The 25,214-nt window shown below is 39.8% G+C and overlaps 1 protein-coding gene across 7 annotated transcripts in view; it reads left to right on the forward strand.

The window, feature by feature from the left end:
* FNIP1 (folliculin interacting protein 1) overlaps window positions 1-25,214 on the forward strand; it is a 101,073-nt gene that overhangs the window by 18,500 nt on the left and 57,359 nt on the right. For 4 of the 7 annotated variants that reach the window (XM_034404300.2, XM_034404315.2, XM_034404322.2 and 1 more), the window contains exon 2: window positions 24,179-24,305. In XM_034404300.2, the coding sequence (XP_034260191.2) occupies window positions 24,179-24,305 (127 nt within the window). Of the gene's footprint in view, window positions 1-15,635; window positions 16,437-24,178; window positions 24,306-25,214 lie in introns of those variants that run through there. The other 3 variants (XM_087883652.1, XM_087883653.1, XM_034404308.3) reach the window with 2 other exon arrangements.

Here is a 25,214-nt window from a genome sequence, read left to right on the forward strand (position 1 = left end):
GAAGGATATTTTGACCTGAGATGTTCACCAAAGGGAAGTTTAAAAAGTCAAAATGGTGAATGTCCCATTAAAAAGGTGGGACTGTCCAGTTTCAGATGCCATCTTGACTTTTTTTTTAAAACTCTACTGTAGACATTCCTGGCTCTCTGATTAAACTTTTTTTCCTGCATAATATGTAACTTTTGGTATCCAGGACATGAAAGTAAAGAATTCAAGTATGTCTCTTCGAGATTTATCTCTCTCTCTTTTTTTTTCCTGGTGAGGCAGTATATAAATGCTGAGCCTTGAATAAAGTGTTATTTGGAGAGAAATGAAAGATATAGTAGGTAAGGTCATCCTGTGTATATTGTTGGAAGAAATCTCCTTCTAGGTTCTGCTCCAAGTGGGGAAAAAGACACTGGAAACATGGAGACTGCTTGGAAAGATGGTTTAATGGTGGACAGGATCACATGGCTTGAGTTCCTGAACAGAAAAGGGGGGAATACAGTGAGTCCACGGGTTTTTATGGTTTTGCATTTCTTGGGGCCCCGAAAGAGTATCCTGATTGGTTGTCAGTCTCCCAGGGGGTGGGGAGTCTTAGCTAGCCTTGCTGGCTGATGGTCACATGTGCTTCCCAGGTCACATGCTTCCCAGGTCACATGTGGTGAGTTTCTGCTGCTATTGTGTAGAGGGCTAATCCTATTTTTGTTGGATCTTTGGCAATTCCTACTATAGCTCTGCCTGAAGGAGGTAGATCTTTGTTATGTAGAATAGACTGGCCCAAGCCTTAATGGCCCATTGACAAAGGGTGGGGGCAGGAAGATGGGAGCTGCTTCAAAACATGCTTATCCATTTCTCATCCAGGGAAATATAATATTCTGCCTTTTTCATATTTCCTAAAATATTTCATTCTTCCAGGAAAGGGGTGGGTGCTAACTTCCTACAATATGATGAATGAGATCTGCTGTATTAATGAGATTCGAGGCTGAACAGGACAGTAGCCAAGGTGATCAAATGCTGATGGCATAACCTAATCAAATTAATTGATAAAGCAGCTCCAGAATAAAATTAAAAGAAATCTTGTAGGGGAGAGAGAGAGAGAGAGAGAGAGAGAGATAATTAAACAAGAACTAAAGTGACTTTTGCAATTCACTGACACAGGTCTGCCCTTTTTGGGGATAGTTTCTTTTTTCTTTTTTTGCATTGCTAATACAACAAACTGGCAGAACAGGCATGGCCGTGCCTTTGAGGTTAGACCATGCATCCTTGTTTGCTCACGTCTCACTTGTGTCTTATGACTGAATGAATCAACAGCTAATGAAGCAGTCACATGAGGAACAGAGTCAAACAGGACTCGCTGACTGATGATTGTGAATCTTGAAACACTGGCTTATGTCTTGCAATCAAATGCTGACATTCACAGCTTCTTGCATATGTCTAATTCAAATGTAAATTCCAGCTTCTTTTGAAATGCAAACACCGTGATCAGTTGCATCAGGGCAGGGGGAAAAAAGAAGAACTGAAGCTAAGCCACTAGTGGTAGAACAAAATATCCTCAGAATTGAAGACAAACACCCACATGCTACATTTTTGTTACTATAGGCATCCTCTCACCCCCAGGGTTTTAACTTCTGCCTTTTTTCTTGATTTTCTTGATTTCTAAGAACTCTCTCGGGGAATTACCTCCCCCCAAACCTGATAAAGTACACCAATTCTGATTAAAATCAACTCAAAAGTGCTATAACCGAAGGGAATTGATTCCCCATCAGTGTTCTCTGTTTGAGACAGAAGCTGCAGTTCATTACGCAATCCCTTTTGTTTAAAAGGCATACTGAAACATTTGTGTTGTTAAATAAACACACATATAGAGCAGTTGCATACAACAGGTTGTTCCTGTTCCAGATGCCTGATCCATTGTGTAACGTGATTATGATGCTTATATTCTGCGGACATCATGGATCTTGAATGAAAGAATACCAGTAAGGTTTCTCTTGCAATGAATCGCTGCTAGTGGACGGATCGTATGTACTGCTTGAGCTGAGTACATAAGTACACTTAAAAGCTTACAATGTGAGATCAGTAACTATGTGTAGAGGCAAGTGGCTCTGATCATATAATTAAATCAAGAGTTGTTACACTTCAGCAGCTTGGCACTGGGCTGATAGAGATTATATTCAATATAGTCATGTGGTGAGAAGCTTAAGGTAACTGCTTCTTCACCTGGTTGCAGGTAGAATGGGTGTAGATGACTTCTGGAAACGCTACTCCAAATTTATGGGCAGAGAAATTGAGTGGATGACCTATTCACGTTTCTCTAGGAGAAGAAAATTTTTAGCAGTCTTCTTAAGGACAGGACACTAGCACTGCTATAGAACAAAGGAGGTTGGAAAAGTCCCTTCATGATGTCTTCCCTGAGAAAATGGGAAGCCAGAAAAATTGTAGACTGTTGAGTAGATAATTGCCTTTGTTAAATAACAAGAACTCTACTTTTTAGAGTTGTCTTCTCCTGTGAAAGAATTTCTAGAAGAATTTCTCTTGCATTTATGGCAGAGACCTTATTGTTATTATTCTGTGACTGTCAGATGTCTAGAAACATCTCATTTCTTTTTGCTTTGGAATGTTTATCATTTATCATATATCATTAGAATAGCCAAGTACCCTAAAATACATGTTGTCTGAATGTGTCCAAAAGGCCAAATAAAGGGTACAGTTCATGCTCTGAATTCTTAATGCCCTTGAGCTGAATTTTTTGCATCACTGGTCTATAATCCTAAAAAAGGGCTTGTCCGATTGATGTAACCAATAAGATCATGCAGTGTTTCCCATTTGATTCTAGAAAGGTGTTTTAAACTGCCAAAGGTGCTTTGAACTCACCATTTAAAGAACCACATGTTCCTGGGGAAAAAGGCACAACATCTAAGAGTCGCAGACAAATGGTACCTTTGTGCTTCAAAGCAACTTTTTGGAATGGAGTTTCAAGGGTTGCATGATCATACCATAGTAATGAATACTGATTTAATTGTATGAATGGATTCACTTACATAGTGGCTCCTTCTATGCATTTTAAATAGCAGTACTTCCTACTTGAAATGTTGGACTTATACATTATACTAAGCCAGAGGTGTCAAACTCAAGGCCCATGGGCCAGTTCCAGCCTGCGGGGTGCTTAGATCTGGCCTCCGGGGCCGCCCTGGAAACAATGAAGGACTGGCCCGTGGTACTTCTGCCAGCGAAAATGAAGCTCAGGAGGGCCGCATGAAGCCCTTCCAGACTCAGTTTTCAGCTGCCATGCCCTCCTGCAGTCCTCTGCGCACAGCTTCCCTGAGCTTTGTTTTTGCTGGCAGGGCTGCAGGAGGCAATCATGGCCAAAAACAGAGTGCGAGCAGGCCGCACACAACCTCCCCGAGCTCCGTTTTCTCTGGCAGAGGGCTGCAGAAGGCCATCATGGCTGAAAATGGAGCCTCAATGAGTGACGTCGAGCTGGCCAAGCCCACCCCGGCCACGCCCACTCCGGCCACCACCAATCCCCGCCCCCCCGAGATCAAACAACCCTGATATGGCCCTCAATTAAATCGAGTTTGACACCCACCCCTGTATTAAGCCATAAGATGGCTTGCTTGTTTTTGATGAGTGTGAATAAGGTCAATGAGTATAGAGTGGCGTTTCCTGGGGTAATGGATCTTTGAATCTATGCTTTTGTTGTTGGCTCACTGATTTTCGTCTAGCATGATGTCCAAACAGATGCATATGTTTTATTGGTACCCAGCTTGGTCTTCGTGTGATTTTGTGCTTTGCCCAAGTCTCTGATCAGTTTTGGTGCAAGACAAGAACAACTTTAAAAAGGAATGAAGAACAGAGAAAATTGGGGTGGATGGGAAGGAGCACATGATTACTTCCCTCATCCACGAGACAGATTCTGGATGGGTTAACAAGGCACATTTACCCATGAATGCCCAATTTAATTTTCTGCATCTCTTTTCTGTCCTCTAGTGTTTGTTTGTTTGTTTATTATGCCCCATAAACACAACGTGATTCTGGTTAACAAACAATTGAATATTTGCAGTCTAGTTCTAGTTAATGATTTATTCAGTTAACCCAATTTTTAGTGTGTATAACACTTTGAATCATAAGCATGAATGTGTTTGTTGTGGGTGTTTTGTTGTATTAACATATTTATTGGCTTGTTCGGCAAATCATGGTTCGACAACCCATGATGTAGTGCATGAATTGAGCGACATAACGACTTTGTTTTCCACCATACTCTTGACATAATTTTCCACAAACTTAATTTATAACTGTTCAAAAAGTTCTAGCATAAAACGAATCAGATTCTGCCAGTTTTTCATCAGATGTGATCAACTGACCAATTGTACAGTCAGGCCTTAGATCAGAGGTCTTCAAACTTGACAGCTTTAAGACTTGTGGACTTCAACTCCCAGAATGCTGGGAGTTATGCTGGCTGGAAAATTCTGGGAGTTGAAGTCCACAAGTCTTAAAGCTGCCACGTTTGAAAACCTCTGCCTTAGATGTCTTGGACTTTCAACCATACATTTGCACAAGCCTCATTCAGTGTGAAAGAGAGTGGAGTACCATATGTAATTCTGCCTGGTGACTCTCTTTGGATGTCATAGGTTGAGGAGAGAGAGAGAAATCTGGAAGATATTGCATTGTCACGAAAATGAATTCAGCTGTCACCCCAATCAGAATCCTGGTTTATTGCAGCTTTGAGCCATTTTTGCACATTATGCTAAACTTAGCTAATGAGCACATGATCAAAGCCTCAGCAAATCTATATCAATGTATTGATACTGAAATTCGTTTCCAGGAAAATTCTATATAAACCTAATGTTGCATTACCAGATCTGGGTTGCAAACTTTCACATGAAGACTTATAGAAAACGCTAACCCTTTGCTGCCATTTTGTAGCAGTAAGGATTTTTGCAGCTCAGATCTGATTTTATTTTATTTATTTATTTTATTTATTTTATTAAATTTGTATACCGCCCTACTCCCGAAGGACTCAGGGCGGTGAACAGCCAAAAGATAAAATACACATAGTACAAACATTAAAAAACCATTTAAAAATACATTAAATATTTTGGCCCAGAACAAATTTAAAACACCCCAATTTATAAAACAAATTTAAAAGCAATTAAAAGGGAGGTTAGGCCAGACCAGCCTGCTGGAATAAGAATGTTTTGAGGGCACGGCAGAAAGTGCGCAAATCCGGGATCCTCCGTATCTCCAGGGGGAGCTCGTTCCAAATGGCAGGTGCTCCCACAGAAAAGGCTCTCCCCCTGGGGGCCGCCAGTCAACATTGTTTGACTGACGGCACCCTGAGAAGACTCTCTCTATGGGAGCGTACTGGTCGGTGAGAGGCTACTGGTGGCAGAAGGCGGTCTCGTAGGTACCCTGGTCCTAAGCCATGGAGCGCTCTAAAGGTGGTAACCTAAACCTTGAAGCGCACCCGGAAGACTACTGGGAGCCAGTGCAGCTCGCGCAGGAGGGGAGTCACATGGGAGCGCCACGTCGCTCCCATAACCACCTGCGCGGCCGCATTCTGGACCAGCTGGAGCCTCCGGGTGCTCCTCAAGGGGAGCCCCATGTAGAGAGCATTGCAGTAGTCCAGGCGGGAAGTGATGAAGGCATGAGTGACCATACGTAACGAGTCCCGATCCAGAAAGGGGCGCAACTGGTGGATCAGGTGAACCTGATAAAAAGTCCTCCTGGCCACAGCCGTCAAATGCTCTTCTAAAGACAGCTGTGAGTCCAGGAGGACACCCAAGTTGCGAGCCCTCTCTGTAGGGGCCAACGACTCGCCCCCAATAGTCAGTGATGGCACCAACTGACTATATCGGGACGTTGGAAACCACAGCCACTTGGTCTTGGATGGGTTGAGCCTGAGTCTGTTTCTCCCCATCCAGATCCGTACAGCCTCCAGGCACCGGGACATCACTTCAAGGGCATCATTGGGGTGATCCGGGGTGGAGATGTAAAGCTGAGTGTCGTCAACGTATTGATGGTACTTCATCCCGAAACCACGGATGATCTCACCCAGCGGCTTCACATAAATGTTGAACAGAAGGGGCGAGAGGACCGACCCCTGTGGCACCCCACATACAAGGGGCCTCGGGGTCGACCTCTGCCCCCCTGCCAGCACAGACTGTGACTGGTCGGAGAGAAAGGAGGAGAACCACAGCAACATGATGCCCCCCACCCCTAACTCTTCCAACCGGTGCAGCATGATACCATAGTCGATGGTATCAAAAGCTGCTGAGAGGTCTAATAGGACCAGGACAGACGAACAACCCCTGTCCCGAGCCCTCCAGAGATCATCAACCAATGCGACCAATGCCGTTTCCGTGCTGTATCCAGGCCTGAAGCCCGACTGGAACGAATCTAGATAAGCCGATTCATCCAGGTACTGAGGAAGTTGTCACGCTACCACACTCTCAACAACCTTCGCAACAAAGCAAAGGTTGGAGACTGGACGATAATTAGCCAACACTTTTTGGGAGTCACAGGATCAAACTCTTCCCAGATAATATTCTCAAGACCTGCCTCCATCATCCCTCCTGAATCTACCCAGTCAGAGTCCAGGTGTTCCCGAATCTGAGCGATTTTGTCATATAGATACTGTACAAAGTCCTCGGCTCTACCCTCCAAGGGGTCCTCCCGCGCTCCCTGGTGGAGCAGGGAGCGGGTCACCCTAAACAGGATGGCCGGGCAATTATCTGATGACACAATAAGAGCGGAAAAATAATTACATTTTGCCGCTTTTATCGCCACCAGGTAGATCTTAATATGAGACCTTACCAGTGTTCGGTCGGATTCAGAATGGCTGGCCCTCCAACTGCTCTCCAAGTGTCTTTTCCAGTGCTTCATCTCTCTCAGCTCCTCGGTGAACCAAGGAGCCAGGTGAGACCGGTACCGGGTCAGAGGCCGCAAAGGCATGACCCGGTCCAAAGCTCCAATGGCCGCCCTATCCCAGGTGGCCACTAGGTCTTCAGTCGAGCTGTGAGCCAGAGCCTCAGGGAATGGCCCAAGCTCCGTCTGGAACCTATCCGGATCCATCAGGCGCCTGGGGCGGAACCACCTCATCGGTTCCACCTCCCTGCGGCGGGGTGTGACAGTTCAATAATGATAATGCAACTTCATCAGAAATAAATGCCCTTGAATTCAAGTGGGCCTATTCTCTGTTTCGGTGGGTTAGAATGAGTTGTAATGGGATAGAACTGCTGCCTGTTATTTTTTTAAAAAATATTTTTCAGTGTGCCCTTGATTAAACTAGAAAAATTAAGTAGTTGATTACCCGGGTTATTTTTTTTTTTAAATGAACTTTATTAAAAAAGCTACTGTTAAGCCTTATTTCCAGTTATTATTAGAATGTTATTACTATTGTTAGCATATTCATTACCACAATAAATTAATTAGCAATCGGTCCATGGCTTCTGGCTGGCTGGTGCTAGGTGAAATATAAGAACTACTGTCATCTTTGGTTTCCTGTGATATCTTCTTACCAACACTGGCTCTTTCAAACTCTGACTGACAAATATTTGTCTGGAGATTGATTTGCTTCTCAATTATCACCCAGGCACAAGGGCAGTCCTTTAATCAATAATACGGCTAGGAAGTACAGCCAAGAAAGGCTCTGAGAGATTTCCATTAGCCCTATCGCTTTCCCAGGCAAGGCAATTCGTAGATCATATTGGACCACTGAATAGGCCCAGTCGAATAAATTCCCATTCTAGAAACAAGTTTGCTTTCTTCAATCACGGCGACTTTTACCATTTGCAAGTTGCCAGGAATGATGACTGTTATCATGCTTCTACTTAAACTCTTGCTAAAACAAAGGAAAGGAAAGGAAGATTTTCCATTGTGAAAACATAACCACAGAGTGGCATTCTTTGAGAACTGTCTCACTTAAACTATTTCTTCTGTCTTTCTGGCCCAAGAACCATGCTAAGAAGGCTAGGGGTTCAAAGGTGCAATTTCAGATGCATGATACAAGACCAATTTTTGAATACAGCTCATCTGTCTGGAACCCGCACTGCATATTGGACATAAATACAATCGAAGTTCAGAGATATTTTACGAGAAGAATCCTCCATTCCTTTAACCGCAATAAAATACCTTATGCCACCAGACTCCAAATTTTGGGCTTAGACAACTTAGAACTATGCCGACTTCAGTCTGACCTAAGTGTAGTACATAAAATTATCTGCCACAATGTCCCACCTGTCAACGACTACTTCAGCTTCAACCACAACAATACACGAGCAAATAATAGATACAAACTCAAGGTAAACCGCTCCAAACTCGATTGCAGAAAATATGACTTCAGTAACAGAGTAGTCAATGCCTGGAATGCACTACCTGACTCTGTAGTTTCTTCCCCAAACCCCCAAAACTTTAACCTTGTACTGTCTACTGTTGACCTCACCCCATTCCTAAGAGGTCTGTAAGGGGCATGCATAAGTGCAGCAGGGTGCCTACCGTCCCTGTCCTAATAATCCTTTTTACTTACTCTTTTAATGTATTCAAATTATGTTTATACTTTTACCTGTTATCTTATATATGCTTGACAAATAAATAAATAAAAATAAATAAATGCACTGCTCATCCTTTAAATACTATGCTCTAGACAGCAGCATGACCTTAAATGTATATTTTCTATTCAAGAAGACCATCAATGTTTAGGATTAGTGGTTTATGATAGTCCTATTATTTTTTTATTTGACTTGATTTAATAGGTTGCCTGATTCCCAAATATTTCTGAGTGGCTTATATAATTAAAAGAAAGGAACACAATTAAAAAGAGAAGAATGTGACAAAACACGTGTTACATGACAAAAAAATCCACAGATGCTCAACAACCAAGCTAACCCCAGGCCCTGAAGCACAGCCATTTTTTCAGTCTTTTGGAACTCTTGTAGGTTGGGAGCTGTGTAAATCTCTGGGGATAGATGCTGTGACAGCATTATTAAAGGATTATAAGAGTATAATAAGGAAGCATGTTAGTTGTAATGTAGCTACTTGCTATCCAGTTTGGGTTTTTTTTTTTTTTTAATCTTCTGGAGCTATCGGGTACTTCCACATAGAAGAAGTAGCAGGCCTGAATCCTCTGCAATTTCAGTGGATGAAGCAGGACAATTAACAGGAAACAGGATGAAGTAGGAAACACAGTCACTGGAAAGTAATCTTTGCCTTCAAGTATCTCCTATCATCTGCTGGGTCAGCCAGTGTACTCCAGAACTTTCGCATGATCAACAGGAATCTAGATACTGTACCTTGTGGAATCCAGTTCAATTTCTTCACTTGCTACAGGGATTCTATAGAGCAGAGTTGTCAAAACTCAAGGCCCACGGGCTGGATCCGGCCCACGGGGTGCTTAGATCTGGCCCATGGGGACACCCTGGAAACAGCAAAGGACTGGCCTGCAGTGCCTCTGCCAGCAAAAACAGAGCTCAGGAGGGCTGCGTGTGGCCCTCCCGAGCTCCGTTTTTGCTGGAAGTGCGCTCAGTCCTCCACCAGCGCCCCCGACACAAGTGATGTCAAGCTGGCCACACACACTCACCCCCAAGGTCAAACATAACCCTGATGCGGCTTTCAATAAAAATGAGTTTGACACCCGTGCTATGGAGTAATTACATGCAAATAAGCTTGATGTAATAATTCTGCAGACTCAAAAAGGGTCATGCATCTTTATGTTCTCATCTCCCATGCACACTGAAGTGAAGTTTGATAAACCATCATTTAGGGGAGTTCTTGACAAATATATATATGGAAAGAGGCACATTCTTAAACCAATATCAGTTTAGTAGATGCGTTTGCATTAGATTAACATCAAATCCAGAAGCAGAGGTTCTTTGAAGTAGATATCTTTAGAGGTCAAGGATGAAGTGAAGGTGACGGGTCCAAATGAGGCCTTAAATGAAGTTCTTTTCCCTTATTTAGCATTTTAGGGACCATTTCAGGACACATAGGAAATCTGTGTTTGCAAATATCTAGTAAAGAGAAGAAAGGAATGAGAATAAACAAAGAAGCATTGGTTTGGACTCACCAGCAGATGTCTCTTTACCGTAATTGATCCTAGGGAGCAGGGCTACCTCAATTCTGGTATCAGAAGTTGGGGATGGAAAGAGTGAATACAATTTCATTCATTATGATGGTCCACTTTATTCATTTTAAATTAGGTTCGTAGGAATGTCTGTGGCTCACTAAAATACTGCTTTGGTTTGTTGTTATGTTTAGAATTCTACTTACTGGCTATATTTTTACTATTTTGAATTTCTTTCTTTCTTTCTTTCTTTCTTTCTTTCTTTCTTTCTTTCTTTCTTTCTTTCTTTCAATATATTTGCAATTTACATTGAACAAATGTTTTTGACAGACTGATTTTCATGCGTATGTATTTTAATATGTTTGTCCAAACGTTGACAATCAGATCACTGTGTCAGGAAGAGGCACCGTTATTTCTAATTATCACCATCTCCCTTAAAATTGAAAGTCTTAGAATAGATTAACTAAACTTTGCCATGATTCTTTCCCATATAATTTTTTTTGATTACTTCCAAACTCCCAAGTTGGGGAAGAGTCAGGTCAATTTTTGCCTAGTTATCTTAGCTCTCCTTCTCCTTCCCTCCATTGGTGGGGTCATTGTTTTAAAAGGATTCACAAAACTGTTTTTGAAATAAAATAAAAGAGTGTGTTTTGGGGAATATTTCATTTGAAGAGTTGAGCTTTTTATGTGAACTATAAAGATCTAGAAAGTTGGACTTCTGTGTCTGAAAGGTGCTCTTTCAAGAGGCAGCTGGACTTTCTTCGGTTTTCTTTGAAGACATTTTGTTTCTCATCCAGTACTGAAGAAGCTTCATGAATGAGAAGTGAAATGTCTTCAAAGAAAAACAAAGGAAGTCCAGTTGCCTCTTGAAAAAGCACCTTTGGAACAACCATGACCTGGATGACTTGAGAGTCTCCATAGACATTGGGACTTCTGTGTATAACCGAACCACCCGGGGTGGGCCCATTTTATTCGTCTCAGCCCAACAAAGATGCAAAGAAATGATTTAAAGTAGCTTGTGCCCCAATGAATCCCTATGGGAAAAGGAGTTGGGCGGAGTTTGGAATGCTGCCACTGCTTCATTCCAGGCCCTCCTCCTTCCTCATCATGTGAGCTCCTACTGGTAGCTAAACATATGCAACTTGCCCCATGCTTCCTGGGCATGAGTGGAAAACAGAAACACCCAGAAATAAGGTGTTATTTTATTTCTCAGAAGAAGGTACAGGTGTTACCTCTTCAGATCATGGTCATTGAAGGTTGTCGAAAAGAATTGCAGATGCCATGCTCCACATGCCTTTTCTGGCTTGTTTAAAATGTTTTGCTAAAATCCTAGAGCCAACCAGCCCTCTGGGCAAGTAGTAGTAGTAATAGTTCTGTGAGTAGGTGCAACTGGTTTTTTTCTTTCTTTCTGCTTGCTCATTCATGTGCATTCATTTCTCCACAAATAAGTGTTTTAATCATGGTGGAAATCATACTTATGCATATGAGGATTCTCTGCAGTGGCGTTTTTCTGAATCTGCATGTGAGCAGGGCGTGCCAATGTTTCTTCCAATATCTTGAGTTTAATGGGTTAAGAAGAATGAATAACTGAAACTGAAAAATAGATATAGAACAGATTTATCTATGAAACCTCGTTACAAAGTTCACTTGGTGGATTTAGGCCAGTGACTCTTTATCACTCTGTCCTATACTAAATAATTGTTTTATGGACAAAAATGGAATTTGTTGGGATGATTTTGCATGCTGCCTTTGAACCCTGGATTAAAAAGGAATATTAGTGGAATAAACAAAACATATGACCGTTCTTTTTCTTTTCTTTTTTTTAATGTTTACTGTATTTTCTTGGGCCTGACTCCTAAAGGATAACCTTGTAAAGTGAGAAAAGGGATTATCATTTTAGGATTGTAGACACCTTCACCCTTAGATTGTACACTGCCAGCTGCAGTTTTCTAAAATACAAAATAGAATATTTTATGATTTACAAAGCCAACTTTACCATTTGATTTTTTAAAAAATGAAATGTTTTCATTAATTGAGTAGCAAAGTGATTAAGTAATTTTACTGTCGGCATAACTTGAGAAAGGGTAAACCAAAGATTTAACTACTTGGCTAAAAGTTGCAAAATAATTGAAGTGGGAAAATTTTATCCACTGGAAGTATAGCATGGCATGTCAAGATGTCATCTTGAATTATACAAAGTATTCTCTCCACCCCTTTCTCCTTAATTTGAAAGACACAGAAAATAATCTGAGATGGCCAAAAGAACTTTCATGTTGGAATTTTCCCATTCAAAGACTTTCCATTAAATGAATGTGCTAGTCCAGTCCTCCCTACCCAGTGCCTTCCAGGTTTAAGGGACTACAATCCCCAGAATCATCTTAGTTGTTGGCCTGGGAATTCTGGGAACTGTAGTTCCAGCGCATCTAGAGGGTACCCAGTTGAGGATTGCACACTTTATTTCTGATAGATGTGGGGAAGGATTTTTCAGCTCCTTGAGTAGCTTGGGTGCACAATAAAATAACTGTTTGGTAAAGAGAGAAAATGGCCTTTTGTCTTGCAGTACCAGTTGGTATTATGTAGACTTGTTTGGTTTCTATTTATAAGGGATTGCAATTGGGAACAGGATAGAAAACAAACACTGCTATTCCAGTGCAGTTTTAATGATTTGTGAGATTATTTCTCATCTATTTTGTAACTGATTTTATTCACTGACTATTTAAAAAAAGCTTTAAACCCAACTAAACCTTTAGCACCCTTCAAAGATTACTCAGTGCACTCAGACTAGGCAAATAACTTTAATTAGAGTCACTCTCAAGTATTTGAGCGTTGCTTTTCTAAAGTCTTGTAGTTTAGGATTCTTATCTGAAAGTTATTGATGGAAATGTTACATATTGAATTCTTGCACAAAACAGAGCATGTGTATTTTGCAAGAATCAGTCAGAGCAGTTTATGACTTTTCCTGTCTTCAGACCACCAGCATACAAAGAAGAGGTAACAGTTGGGTGTTCATGCTGGATTAACACACCTTCTCTTGCAAAGATGCAAAATTGTATTTAGAATGATAAAAGAACCCAAGAAACTCCTGGGACTTTTAGGTTCCCAATAGCATATATCTCTTTTCAAAAGACTATCAACAGTGGTTTAACATGGGTAAATACCATTTAGACAGAGATAAAACATACTAGTATTTATAGCAGCTTTCTCCAATGTGTTGCCCATCGCAGTGTAATTGCCATAATTTCCAGAAAGTGTAGATGTATTCCATGCTGGCTGGGAATTCTGAGAACTACAGTTCAACAGGCCTAAGAGTCACTGCTTTGGAGAAAGCTGATCTATAGAATAGGGTAAACCTACTAAATCTTCAGATTCAAGTATGACAAATTAGGGACAGGGTGCCGAGCATATTTCTGGAATTCTTCCAACCTTTAATGATAGCTCTACTCTGGGTCCCATGAGCAAGAGGGAGGGGAACATTCCAAGCTGCCATCCAGATGCCTTTCCCAAAGGGGTCTTTTTTCTCAACAGCTTCCAAATGGATCTAGATTTTAAACAATTTTAATATTTTAATATTTTTAATATCTTTTAATTTTCAAAGTTTAAATCTGTTTTAAATTGATTGGGGTTTTAATCTGTCTGGGCCAAATTATTTAATTCGATTTTATTTCTGTTTTTTAAATTTTGTATGTATGTATTTTATTGTTGGCTGTTCAGCACCCTGAGTCCTTCGGGAGAAGGGCGGTATACAAATTAAATAAAAGTAAAGTAAAAAAAGATCCTTTTGAACTGGATTTTTTTTTTTACATCTTCTTCCTCCATGCCTGATTTCTGTCATGTTCTATTCTGCTGATGGACGGACTGACAGAATCATAGGACCTTTACAAAAATTGTTTCCAACATTGTGCTGGGTTGAAAGAATAGATAAGTGTCTCAGAGTTTCAGTGTCATTTGTATGTTTGTGAGGCTGGTCTCTGATTTCTAGAGCTTTAGTGAAAATCCCTTTGCATACTTCCCAGATCATTTCCTAGACTGCAGTTGTGCCTTCGTTATAAAAACAGTTTTATGTGGATCCATGTAAAAGTTAGATGGCATGTAAACAAATATGATTGTAATATAGCTCCAGGGATAACATTCTCATTTGACCACACTAAGAGAGCAAGATATACCTATACTTGCATGTAACATAACTTCATGTTAGCAATAGGGGTGTTTGAATGTGTGCTCTCTTTTAAGAGTGTCTAATCAAAGGTAAAGGTTTTTTGATGTGTATTAATTTGAACAATATCTGAACCTCATTTAAAACTTGAATGCATTTGCACACATTAGAAGGAAATAGCCAATCCAGTTTACATGATTAAAGGGTAAAATGTTACTTGGTGTCGAATAATTGCATTTACACAAGAAACAAGATTAATGATGCTCTGAAGTTGATGTTGGTGTTATTTATTTTAATGCTTGTTGAAATTATTCTGAACTCATGATTTCTAATAATAATAAAGTATGTAATCTTTTAATAATTATTTTAAAAATTGGCTTCAAATGTACAAACCCATTTAAAACCCTTTCATTTTATTTTCATTAATCTTTTTTACTTAGACTTGTTCTTTGGATTTAAAACACAAATCAAGTTATATGAAAACCATTTGGGAAATATTGAGGGGCTGCAGGATTGCACATTCCTACTCGGGAGTAAGTCCCATTCAACTCAGTTGGACCTGCTTTTGAATAGAGTTTCACATTGCAGTTTGTATAGTTTGTAGGACTTCTACTCTGCCTTGCTGTCAGGAACCCAAGGGTGTGTACATAGCATTCATTCTTATCAATTTCCCTTGAAACAATCTTGTGAGGTAGGCTTCAACTGGGTTGAGAGAGTGAGCCATACTCACAGGCAGAATGAAGCTTTTGTGGGTGGGAATCTGGTCCAGCCTGGTTTATAGTCCAGCGCCTTTATCACTATCCCACACTCAAGTGGGAACACTCTCCCAGAGGATTATGAGTGCCTTTGACGGTTTGCTTTCCCCGTAGCCTGAAATGTCTGTGCTGCCCCAAAGAGCGGTTACAAAACGTTGTTTACAGCTAGGAAATCATTGGTGTGCAGAAGCCTTTGAAACAGGGGCCTTTTTGCTGGAAACATTAAGGAGCCTTTACAGAACCAACAGTGTCTGCTTTGTTCTTACAAAAGATTTGAGCTTGGAGAAGAAGCTTTCGAGGCATATGTGTGTGTGGAGAGAGGGAATGAGAGGGGGGGAGAAGAGGGAGAGAGAGAGAGAGAGAGAGAAGGAGAGAGGGGGGAGGGAGAGGGAGAAAACAATATCTTCTTTAAGTTAATACTTACTGGAGTTCTTCCCTGATGAGCAAGCAGGGTGAGAAAAAAAGCATCATGGGAAGCTTAATGCCCTGGCTTGTGCTAAATAATAAATCAGGCACTCAGATGAATGCCCTGCATGGTTAAACAGTAATCGCTTTATTTTCCTGCTGAAATTTACATGCATGTATGCAAGCAAGGCGGAGCTGGGATTGGCTAGCGGCCTCATTGCAGATCCAGGTAGCATCTACTGACAGCTCTGGGTCATGTGATGGCTGTTAGGGTGGCTTTTCCACTCCCAGGCTGAGCTTGTCAGCGAGGGGGTTGGTCCCCGGCATCTTGCAGCTTCCAAGAATGTAGGAAATGAGTAGAGAGGAAGGGAGGGGGGGACTGCTTTGTTGCCTTTCTCCCACCACTCACTCTGCCTTTCTGACCCACCCCAGACTGGAGAGGCGCGGGATTGTCACCCCCACCTACAAGGAGCCTTATCACGAGGCTCTGCCTGTCTTGGTTTCCCTAAATGAGGAGAAGAGATTAAATGGACCTTTGCGGTCAGCCTTGGCTGCTGAGGGGCACTTAGCTTGCTGATGAGTGAGATTAGGCTTCTGCAGTCACACTCTCCAGGAGGAGACAAAGGAGGTGGGGTACATTACAATCATGTTTGCTGTAGCCCACGTTCTGAAGCGACCCACAGGATGGCAAGAAGGCAGGCTGTCCATTGTGAAAATACAGAGCAGCATCTGCCTGTGAATGGCCATATTCTCCTTCAGGGCTTTCCGGATTTTCTGTCTCAGGAATCCCCTGCGCTGCTGACTTTTTTTCTCTCTCTCTTCTTTGGGGGGAATCCTGACTCCGAGAGAAGCTTCCTTCTGCATCTGTGGGGTTGCCTCTTTTTCCCTTTTTCTGCTACAGCGTGGAAACCGCTTGTGTTTTCGTTAAATTCAGACTTCTCAAGCTGTCACCTGACAGTCTTGTGGTTCTGGATGAATGTGGATCATTTCTATTATTAACCTGATTTGGCAGCTGGTTTTAATAACAAGAGTTGCAGAAATTCTGAAAAGTGGAACCCGCTTGAGGGACAGAGATGCTTTCCAGGTATGGTTAAAATACTGTGGTATTTGGGCTATGTTTATTTAATGTAAGCAATTGTGTAGAAATAATGTGCTTTTTAAAAATAATAATAATAATAATAATCTTGTCTTATAATAATTTGCTTATAGCACAATCCTTACTCAGAAGTAAACTCTTTAGGATTGACTTCTAAGTAGCCTTTATTTTAGAAGATTGGATAGTATATCTTCTGTAGTTCTTATAAAGAAATTTTAATCCCGAGGGCTGACTCCTGTTTAGGTCAGACTGCTTACATAGCAAAGACTATTCCCTAAAATAATTAACTGGTAAAAGTGTTCATGCATGCATTAAAGCTTTTAGAATTGTAAAAGATAAACTGGATACTTGGTAAGTCCTCATACGTTATCATACATATTTATAGGGCATATTCTTTTGAAAATTAAGCATTTTTTAATTATGGGGCAATGCATTTAAGCACGTGGCTAACTTTTCCACTGGCTTGAACACAAGTTTTTAAAAAAGCTTAATTTGAGCTGGATTAATCCCCATTATCATGTTAATATGTTTAGTCCCACAGTAGTTGAACAGGAAAAGAGTCTATCAGAATCTATATAATCTACCTTAACTGATGCTGTTATGTTGCTTTTTAAAAAAATGGAAAATGGGAGAGCAAGCAGGAGAGCTTGAATCTGGAAGGCAAGCAGAGATGGAATTTGAATAGGTCCCTGGATAGTAGATAGAGGTGTGTGAAACGCTTTGAGTTTGAAGTGTTTTGGGCTCAAGCTCTTGTAGGTCAAGTTGTTCCAACTATTTTGGGGAGTGTTTCAGACCTCTTTTGAATTCAGATCAAATACTTGTTTTGAGTTTGAAATGCTTCTGGAATGGTTAGAACAACCCATTACAAATCCAGAACAGCTGTTTCAAAATTGAAATATTTTGTATACCCTTACTTAGATGCTGAAAAGAAAAACCCAAAGGGGAAAAACTGGAGAGGAAAGGCCTAACAATTGAGAGAAAGATGTGGAAACAATAAGAGAAAAAAAATCAGGCTGAGAATATTCAGCATTTAAGGCATATAAACATTTAGAAGCAGATTAAAACATGTTTAATTATTTCTTTTTAGAAGGCTGTTGGGTGAGTTATGGCACAATACCTGTATTCTATGTAAAACAAATAAAAGACTTTTGAGTTAAACTGATACAGTTAAAATAGTTGTTGAGTAAATGAAGTTCACTTGTCTGACATTTATGTATTAAATTTATATTCCATAAGTGGCATGATTCCCAGCCACTCTGAGCAGTTTACAATTATTAAAACATTTGGAAACAAAAAACAATGCAAAAGAACAACAATGGCAAATAAAACAAACATAGAAGGGGACAGAAAAGGAGAAAGGGGTACCAGATGTCTTCCCCAAAGCCTGGGCAAAAAATGGCTTTAAAGGGTAGGAGACGTTCAAATTTTGGGGTAAGCGAGACTCATTCCAGAGGAACCCAAATTGTACCAATCTGCCAGAATGAACCAGTTGAGTAGATATTATGGGAGACAGACAATATCTTAAGTAATCAAGACCTATACCATATGGGGTTTTACAGGTAATGACCAACACCTTGAATCACACCTGGAAATAAACTGGCAACCTGTACAGGTTGCAAAGCACAGGTGTTACATGGGCATACAGAGCCTTGCCCATTACTGCCTTCACCGCTGCATTCTGGACTAGCTGAAGCAATCTAGGTGGTCTTTAAGGGCAGTCTCATGTACAGCGTGTTACTGTAGTTAAGCTGTGAGGTGACCAGGGTACCAGTGTCTGTCTCAATCTAGGAAAGTGCATAACTGAAGCTGGGCAAAAACCTTCCTGGTCACAACTGCCATCTGCTCATTGAGCAAGAGCTGTTAAATACAAAAAGACTGCACACCATCCTTGAATGAGGAAGTGCAACTCCATCCAAGGTCATAGTTTGTATATCCCCAGATCTGGGTGATTCAAATACACACAAACACTCGATTGGGGCTGGGTTGAGTTTGGAGATGGCTCCTTCCCATGGCAGACCCACACAGTTTTTAGGCATTGGGACAGAACCTCAGTAGCCTCACTTCTCTGGCCTAGAATTGAAAGATATAATTAATATCAGCATGGTATCAAATTGATACCAAAGCGGCAGACGATCTTGCCAGTGATTTCATGTGGGTATTGAAAAGGAGAGGAGAGAGAATAGAAACTTGTGGTACCCCACAAGTAAGGGGCCTGTAGGACAATCTTTCATCACCAACCAACAATGACTTACTTGAGTAGATGTAAAGTTCAGTAACATTATATAAACACAGAACCTATCTGAATCCAGTGTTGATATGAATACCCAATATAAAATATTTTATTTAAAAAGTATGCTAAGCCTCAAAAATGAAAAAGCATTTTAAAAAACCTGGTTATAAGTTGTCATAGAACAGAAGCTAGAGTTAAGTAAGGAGTTTTCAATGTGCAGCATCCTTCATCATTGCGTTATGCTAATTGAGCCTAATATACCAAGCATATTGTGCTAAAAAAATGAACCTAGAGGTTGTGAGTACTTTCTTCCAATTATATTATTTTATTTTTAAATCTGGTGACTGCTTTTCTGTTAACCCATGTTCTCCATGCTGCCAGTTATGAATTGTATCATTAAAGCCGCAGACATTAAATCACTTTTCATAACAAGAAATTTAAGCAGTTTATTCTTTCAATAGCCAATTGCTTGTGATTAATGGTGAATTTTTGGATTGCACTCATAATTTGGGTTAAAGGCCACTGACACTATTATCTTTTTTTTTTTGGTAAGGGTAATTCCTCTGCCCTCTGCTTTCTTACCAACCACTTGTGGATTCCAAATTACATTTCAGCAATTACTCAAAAAAAAAAAAAAAAAAGACAGCTTTTCAAGGTGCTACAATGTCTGTACTCTAATGTTGAGTCATACACCTATTTTCAATCTACTCTTCCGCCACAAACCCTCTGCATATATTACCAATCACAAACGTGACACTTCAAATTGAAATGCGCATTCACATGCTTTAGAACAGTGGTTCTCAACCTGTGGGTCGGGACCCCTTTGGGGGTCGAACGACCCTTTCACAGGGGTCGCCTAAGACCATCGGAAAACACATATTTTCAATGGTTTTAGGAATTATTTTATGGTTGGGGGTCACCACAACATGAGGAACTGTTTTAAAGGGTCGTGGTATTAGGAAGGTTGAGAACCACTGCTTTAGAACTACCAATATTTTAAAAATCTACTGTATACTAAATCCAAATTCGCAATCCTAAACCTTGCCATGTTACTTATTGTACATATATCAGCAAAATAAAAATGAATGATACCTGCAACAAAGCGTAATTTAATTACTTCTACTTAGCAAAAGGTTGCTCTATTTATCTATTAGGATGCCTTGTAGCTGGATGAGCTGTAATGCATATCCTTTTTATTGTGTTCAGCAGTGAGCATTGTTGGAAAAAGCCAAGGTACCATATGAAATGGACCCAGAACCTGTTCTGCCATAAATGTTCCTATCAGTGTTCTAAAAAGGTGCTAACATGAAAGGCATGCAGAACAGATAAGCTGGCATAAACTAAAAATAACATTTGCGTAGATGTCCTTAAAAATAGTTTGGACCAGTGATTCATTGCCAGGCAGTTTTCATAACTTTACTCAATATTATGTTGGAACAAATAGTCTTGATTGCTATAACTTTCCAGATCAAAGCCACTGTAACTATGCATTATGACAATGTTAAATACTATTAGATTTCCTTTTGAAAGCATTAAGACCGGTTTGAGGATACTTCACGTAGCAAATATTCCAAAATTATTTAAAAACATTTGTCTTGTAGACAGAATTCATCAGCTGCCCATTTTAGCTCCTAGCACTCAGCTGACTTTGATTGATCTGGGGGAATAAGCAGGGTCTGATTAGTACTTGGATGGAGAATCACCAGCCTCTCAGCTAGACTGGGAAGGGGAAAATACATCCCACAAGAAGACAGTGACAAACCATTTCCATAAGGCTGCCAAAAATATTGCATGAGTCAAGCTTGACTGGAGGGCATATTTACTTTTTAGTTGAGAAACTTGGTTGGATTAAAGGAGTTGTAAAATTAAGATACACCTGTTTGCTCTTTTCCATCAGTAGAACAGGAACAATAGGCATATGATGAAGAAGAGGTATGGAGATCATTGTTGAAATAATTGTAAATTAATATTTTGGTGTGATAAATACAAATAAGAAATGGCATAATTTCCCAGGTTTATAAACAAATGCTAACAAGACAGGATTTAGAATAGTTAATAATTAAATATTTCCGTAAACCAGCATTTTTCAAACTTGGCAACTTTAACATGTAAGGAGCATGCTGGGAGTTGAAGTCCACATAGGTTAAAGCTGTCAAGTTTGAAAAACACTGATCTAAACTATGGACAATTTGTCTATTGGGATTTTTTTTTCTTTTGTTGTTAAAGAAGATGGTATCTAAAGACCCCAGATAACTTTATATTTGAAAAACCTTGTGGTAGAAATGCTACATAGAAAAGAATAAAAGAGCTAATGATCTCAGTAAGAAATTGGAGCCTTGGTATGTAATTTGTATGATCTATGTTAAAAGTGTTCAATATCTTTTTTTTTAAATAGAATCTTTAACAGTTCAGAGTACCAAAAGACGCATTTTACCATAACTTGTAAATACCCCTTGTAAACAAATCAGGTGTTAATTTTTTTTGATGGGGAATGAACATTTTCTTCTATGAACTGAAAAATCTGTATAGGCGACTTCAGTATGGAGAATGATAGGAAGTAAAAATTGAGAGATCAGCATACCAATTTTGCTTAGCCATTAAAATGTATTTGATCTAGTCACTGTCCTCAACCAAGCCATCTCTCAGGATTGTTATGAGAAAAACCTTTGAACAATTTGGAATATAAAGATATAGACAGATAACAGTATTTTAAATAGTTTAGTATAGCTACATTATTCTCAATGGTCTATATCAGGGGTCGGCAATCTTAAACACTCAAAGAGCCACAAAGGTCCTAACCGGAAGCCCCCCCTTCAATTCTGGAGCCAACTGGAAGTCTGGTTCCCCCACCACAGAGTCTCCTCCTAGCACAGGGTCCTTTTTCCTTTACCTGTCCTAACTGAAAGCTCTATCAGCTGTAGAGCCGACTGGCGACAAGGAACCGCAGCAGAGGGATGAAAGAGCCACATGCGGCTCCAGAGCTGTTGGTTGCCAACCCCTGGTCTATATAATGCTTTAGTCCTATTATATGTTTTGTGTTGTATGAACCAATAAAATGAAATAAGAGGGAACAATAAATTGGAATTGCACTTCCTCTGATTTGCAATATGTCTATTGTGTTTCCAGTCAGATTTGTTTACTGCCATTTAAAATCCATTTTCATTTTAAGTGAGGATTTGAAACCAGCATATTCATTTTAATCTGACAAGAGTTGGGTGAATTATTCAGGTTCTTCTGTAGATTTGATCAAAAATCCTTATTCAGATAATTTTTCTAACTGGATGTTACCTAATGTTTATTAATTTATTCTACATTTACAATTTAATAATAGGGGCAGATATTTAGAAATAATACCTATCCCCAATTCTTATCAAAATACTATCCATTTTTGGCTTTTCCCTTATGAATTTTCAGCTTAAATCTTGGACATAATAAAGTTTTACAAATGTAGAATTAAATATAAGCTTTTAAAGCAAAGCTCATAGTTCACATATATATGAAAAAAGTCCTAAACATTTCTTCAGTTGCATTCAAAATTTGGAGGAGATCCTATCTCTTGATGATGTTTAATATTGCATTTGCTGAAATAATTGCTTTTATGTTAGGCACAATCACATGTCTGCAGACATGCTTCTAGGACAGCTGTGAGAATCCCGTTGTCTGGCCTCTTTTGTATCCTTGCTGATCTTCCTGAATATCTTCCTCTGGATTTGCCACTTCATTTTCTTTGGATTCCTGGGATAGTGCCGCAGCTGCCAAAGAATTTTTATAGACGAAATAAGAGTCATATTATGTAACGCCGATAATAGTCTGCTGGAATAAATTTATTCCAGCCCAAAGGTAGTTAAAATATCATGAACATAGCTGGAGAAGTAACCTAGTTCACTGTAGTTGAATAACATAGGCTGATAAATGCAGCAGAATTCTCTGTTTGGTTCACTTCATTTGCCTCTGAAGTGGTTTTTAGAGACCTTTCTGTCTGTCTTTTTGTCAAACAGCTGTCAGGTCAGTGTCTAAAAGCTAGTCAGTTGAGTCCACATTCTAATCTAGAATGGGTAGGAGAGCATCAGAGGTGGCTTCCTAAAACAAAGGATGAAAGTAACAAGGGAGTTGAAGCTTGAGGAACATGGCTGCTGGAATTCTTTCCAACCTCACAACTGGCACTGGCCATAAGAAGAACCTCTGTTTCTGCCATATTGCATTAGTATTGAGATTCCTTCATGTCCGCATTTGTTGATATGTGTGTGTCTTCTGGAAAGAACAGGATGGGTTACACATGGTGTGCTTTGGTTCAGGAGGGAGGAAGGGAGCTCAGAATGGAAACGTTACTAACATTTATGATATGTTATTAACATATGATGTTGCCCAATCGCTTCTTCTGTGGAGACACATTCTGGGAAATACGGTGAAAAATCTCCCCCCTCCACAGATAACAGCCTATTTTTGAGCTAGAATTTTATTTTTTCAGCTTCTCTCCCTATGCCAAATCCAATTCTGTCATTTCAGATTTGGGGAATTTTTGTCTTGTGGATGGTTACATAGATAGGCAAGGGTCCAGTCTCCCTACGTAATTTCCATTAGACTAGAAAGAATGAAAAGAGTTCAAAAGTCATTGTTAGCTTAATAATATTTTGAGGTTTGTTCTAGTGGTTAAAGCACCAGGCTGGAAACCTGGCGACTGTAAATTTTAGTTCTGCCATAGGCATGAAATCCAGCTGGGTGATTTTGAACCAGTTTTGTATGCATGGAATTCTTTATTGGGTAAAGCAACAGTGCAAAGCAGACATGTTAAGTTTTGTTATTTCTTTTCTTTTTGGTGGTGATGGGAATTAAATTGAATTCTTGCCTTTCGTTTCTATGCTACTTTTTCCTGTGATTCAGGCTACAGTACATTTCTATTATGCTTCCTCCTTGGAATGGCAGACAATCTTGCCTCTAAAGTACTTAGGGAATTATGTTGGCATTTTTTTGGCCTGAACCTCTGTTTTGTGTCTCTGTGTTTTCTCAGAGGGGATTTACAAGGGGATAGTTGAGTGAGATGTGCTGTTCACTCTTGATCATTATGAAACAAATGGGTTGATTGTGGGAATTCTATGATCATAAAACATCTTTGTGGGAAAGTATTTATTATAAAAGATGCAAGGCAAAATGATCCAATAAGAAACCTTTTTGAAGCTCTTTATCCCCATAACTCTTTCTATTAATAACAATTCTGCTTTTAATGCATATATTACAATAGTATTGCAGTGTGTATTAACAAGACTGATGCCACATTACTGTAAGAAATGTTTTAAACAACAGTTAAAGTTACTGATGAAGTTTGATCCATTTACACCAATGTTCAGAAAAATATATCTTGTTTGGCTCATTAATTGTTGTTATTGTCACTATCACCATCTCTTCTTGATAGTATAGTTAGTAAATAGACATTTAGTTAATATACGTAATGAAGCCACAACTAATGTGAAATTCTTTTTTCCCCCTCCCTTTCTTTTTAAAGCTGGCCTTTGCCGGAGTTTAATCCAAGTCAGATCCGACTAATTGTGTACCAGGACTGTGAAAGAAGAGGGCGAAATGTTTTATTTGATTCCACTGCCAAGAGAAGAACTGAAGATGTGTCAATCTCGGTGAGCAACCTAATTCATTAAAACATAATATACTTGGCACATTGTTTTTCAAATACTACATGTAGGCTTTAACATTTGATTCTTTGTGCTGGTAACTGCATTTTTAAGGTAAATGTTTATTAATGCTATGTTTAAAAATGATTGCATTCACCCATTAAGCATATGCACAACTCACTAAATTGTTCCTGGAATGGTTTTGTATGGAGGAAGTTTGTCATGGTCTGGACTGGGAATATACAGTAATATAGCGAGACTTCTCAACATTTCATTCTTGAATCTGCAAGCTTTGTACAATCCCACAATATATTACTGTTTCGGTGATTGTTCTAAATCAGGGGTCATCAACTTGTGGCTCTGGAGCCGCATGTGGCTCTTTCACCCCTCTACTGCGACTCCCTGTCACTCAAAATGTGCGTCACAACCACCAATGTGTGACATCTGCCAGCACGCGATTTATTGAGCTTTTCAACCCCCGGTAGGTTAACCATGAATAAATCCAAGAAAAGAAAAGTTTCAGAAGAAAACAGAACATTTAATTCAACTACATATGCTAGTTTTGTGGCCAATCAAGAAATAGTCAGGCACGGGAAGGGTTTTGTGGCCCCCCATGTTTTCTTTTCTGTGGGAAAAGGGTCCAAATGGCTCTTTTGAGTGTTTAAGGTTCCAGACCCCTGTTCTAAATTGGTATTAAAGATTAATATTCTAAGGGTTAGGTACTGTCTATCTTGAATGCAGTTTGACTTCAGGTAATTATCCTGGATACAGTATATCAGTATAATTTGCTTGACAACAGTTCAGAAATGATTTGTCATTGTCTTCGTCTAGGGTAGGTTTTTGACAATGTAGTCTAAAACTCTGCTATTTCTTTGCGATCTCTCATCCTACTACTAATCAAGTCCAATGCTGCTT

This window comes from Pantherophis guttatus, chromosome 2 (genome assembly GCF_059756535.1).
Source record: "Pantherophis guttatus breed Tessera chromosome 2, ASM5975653v1, whole genome shotgun sequence".
NCBI lineage: Eukaryota > Metazoa > Chordata > Lepidosauria > Squamata > Colubridae > Pantherophis > Pantherophis guttatus.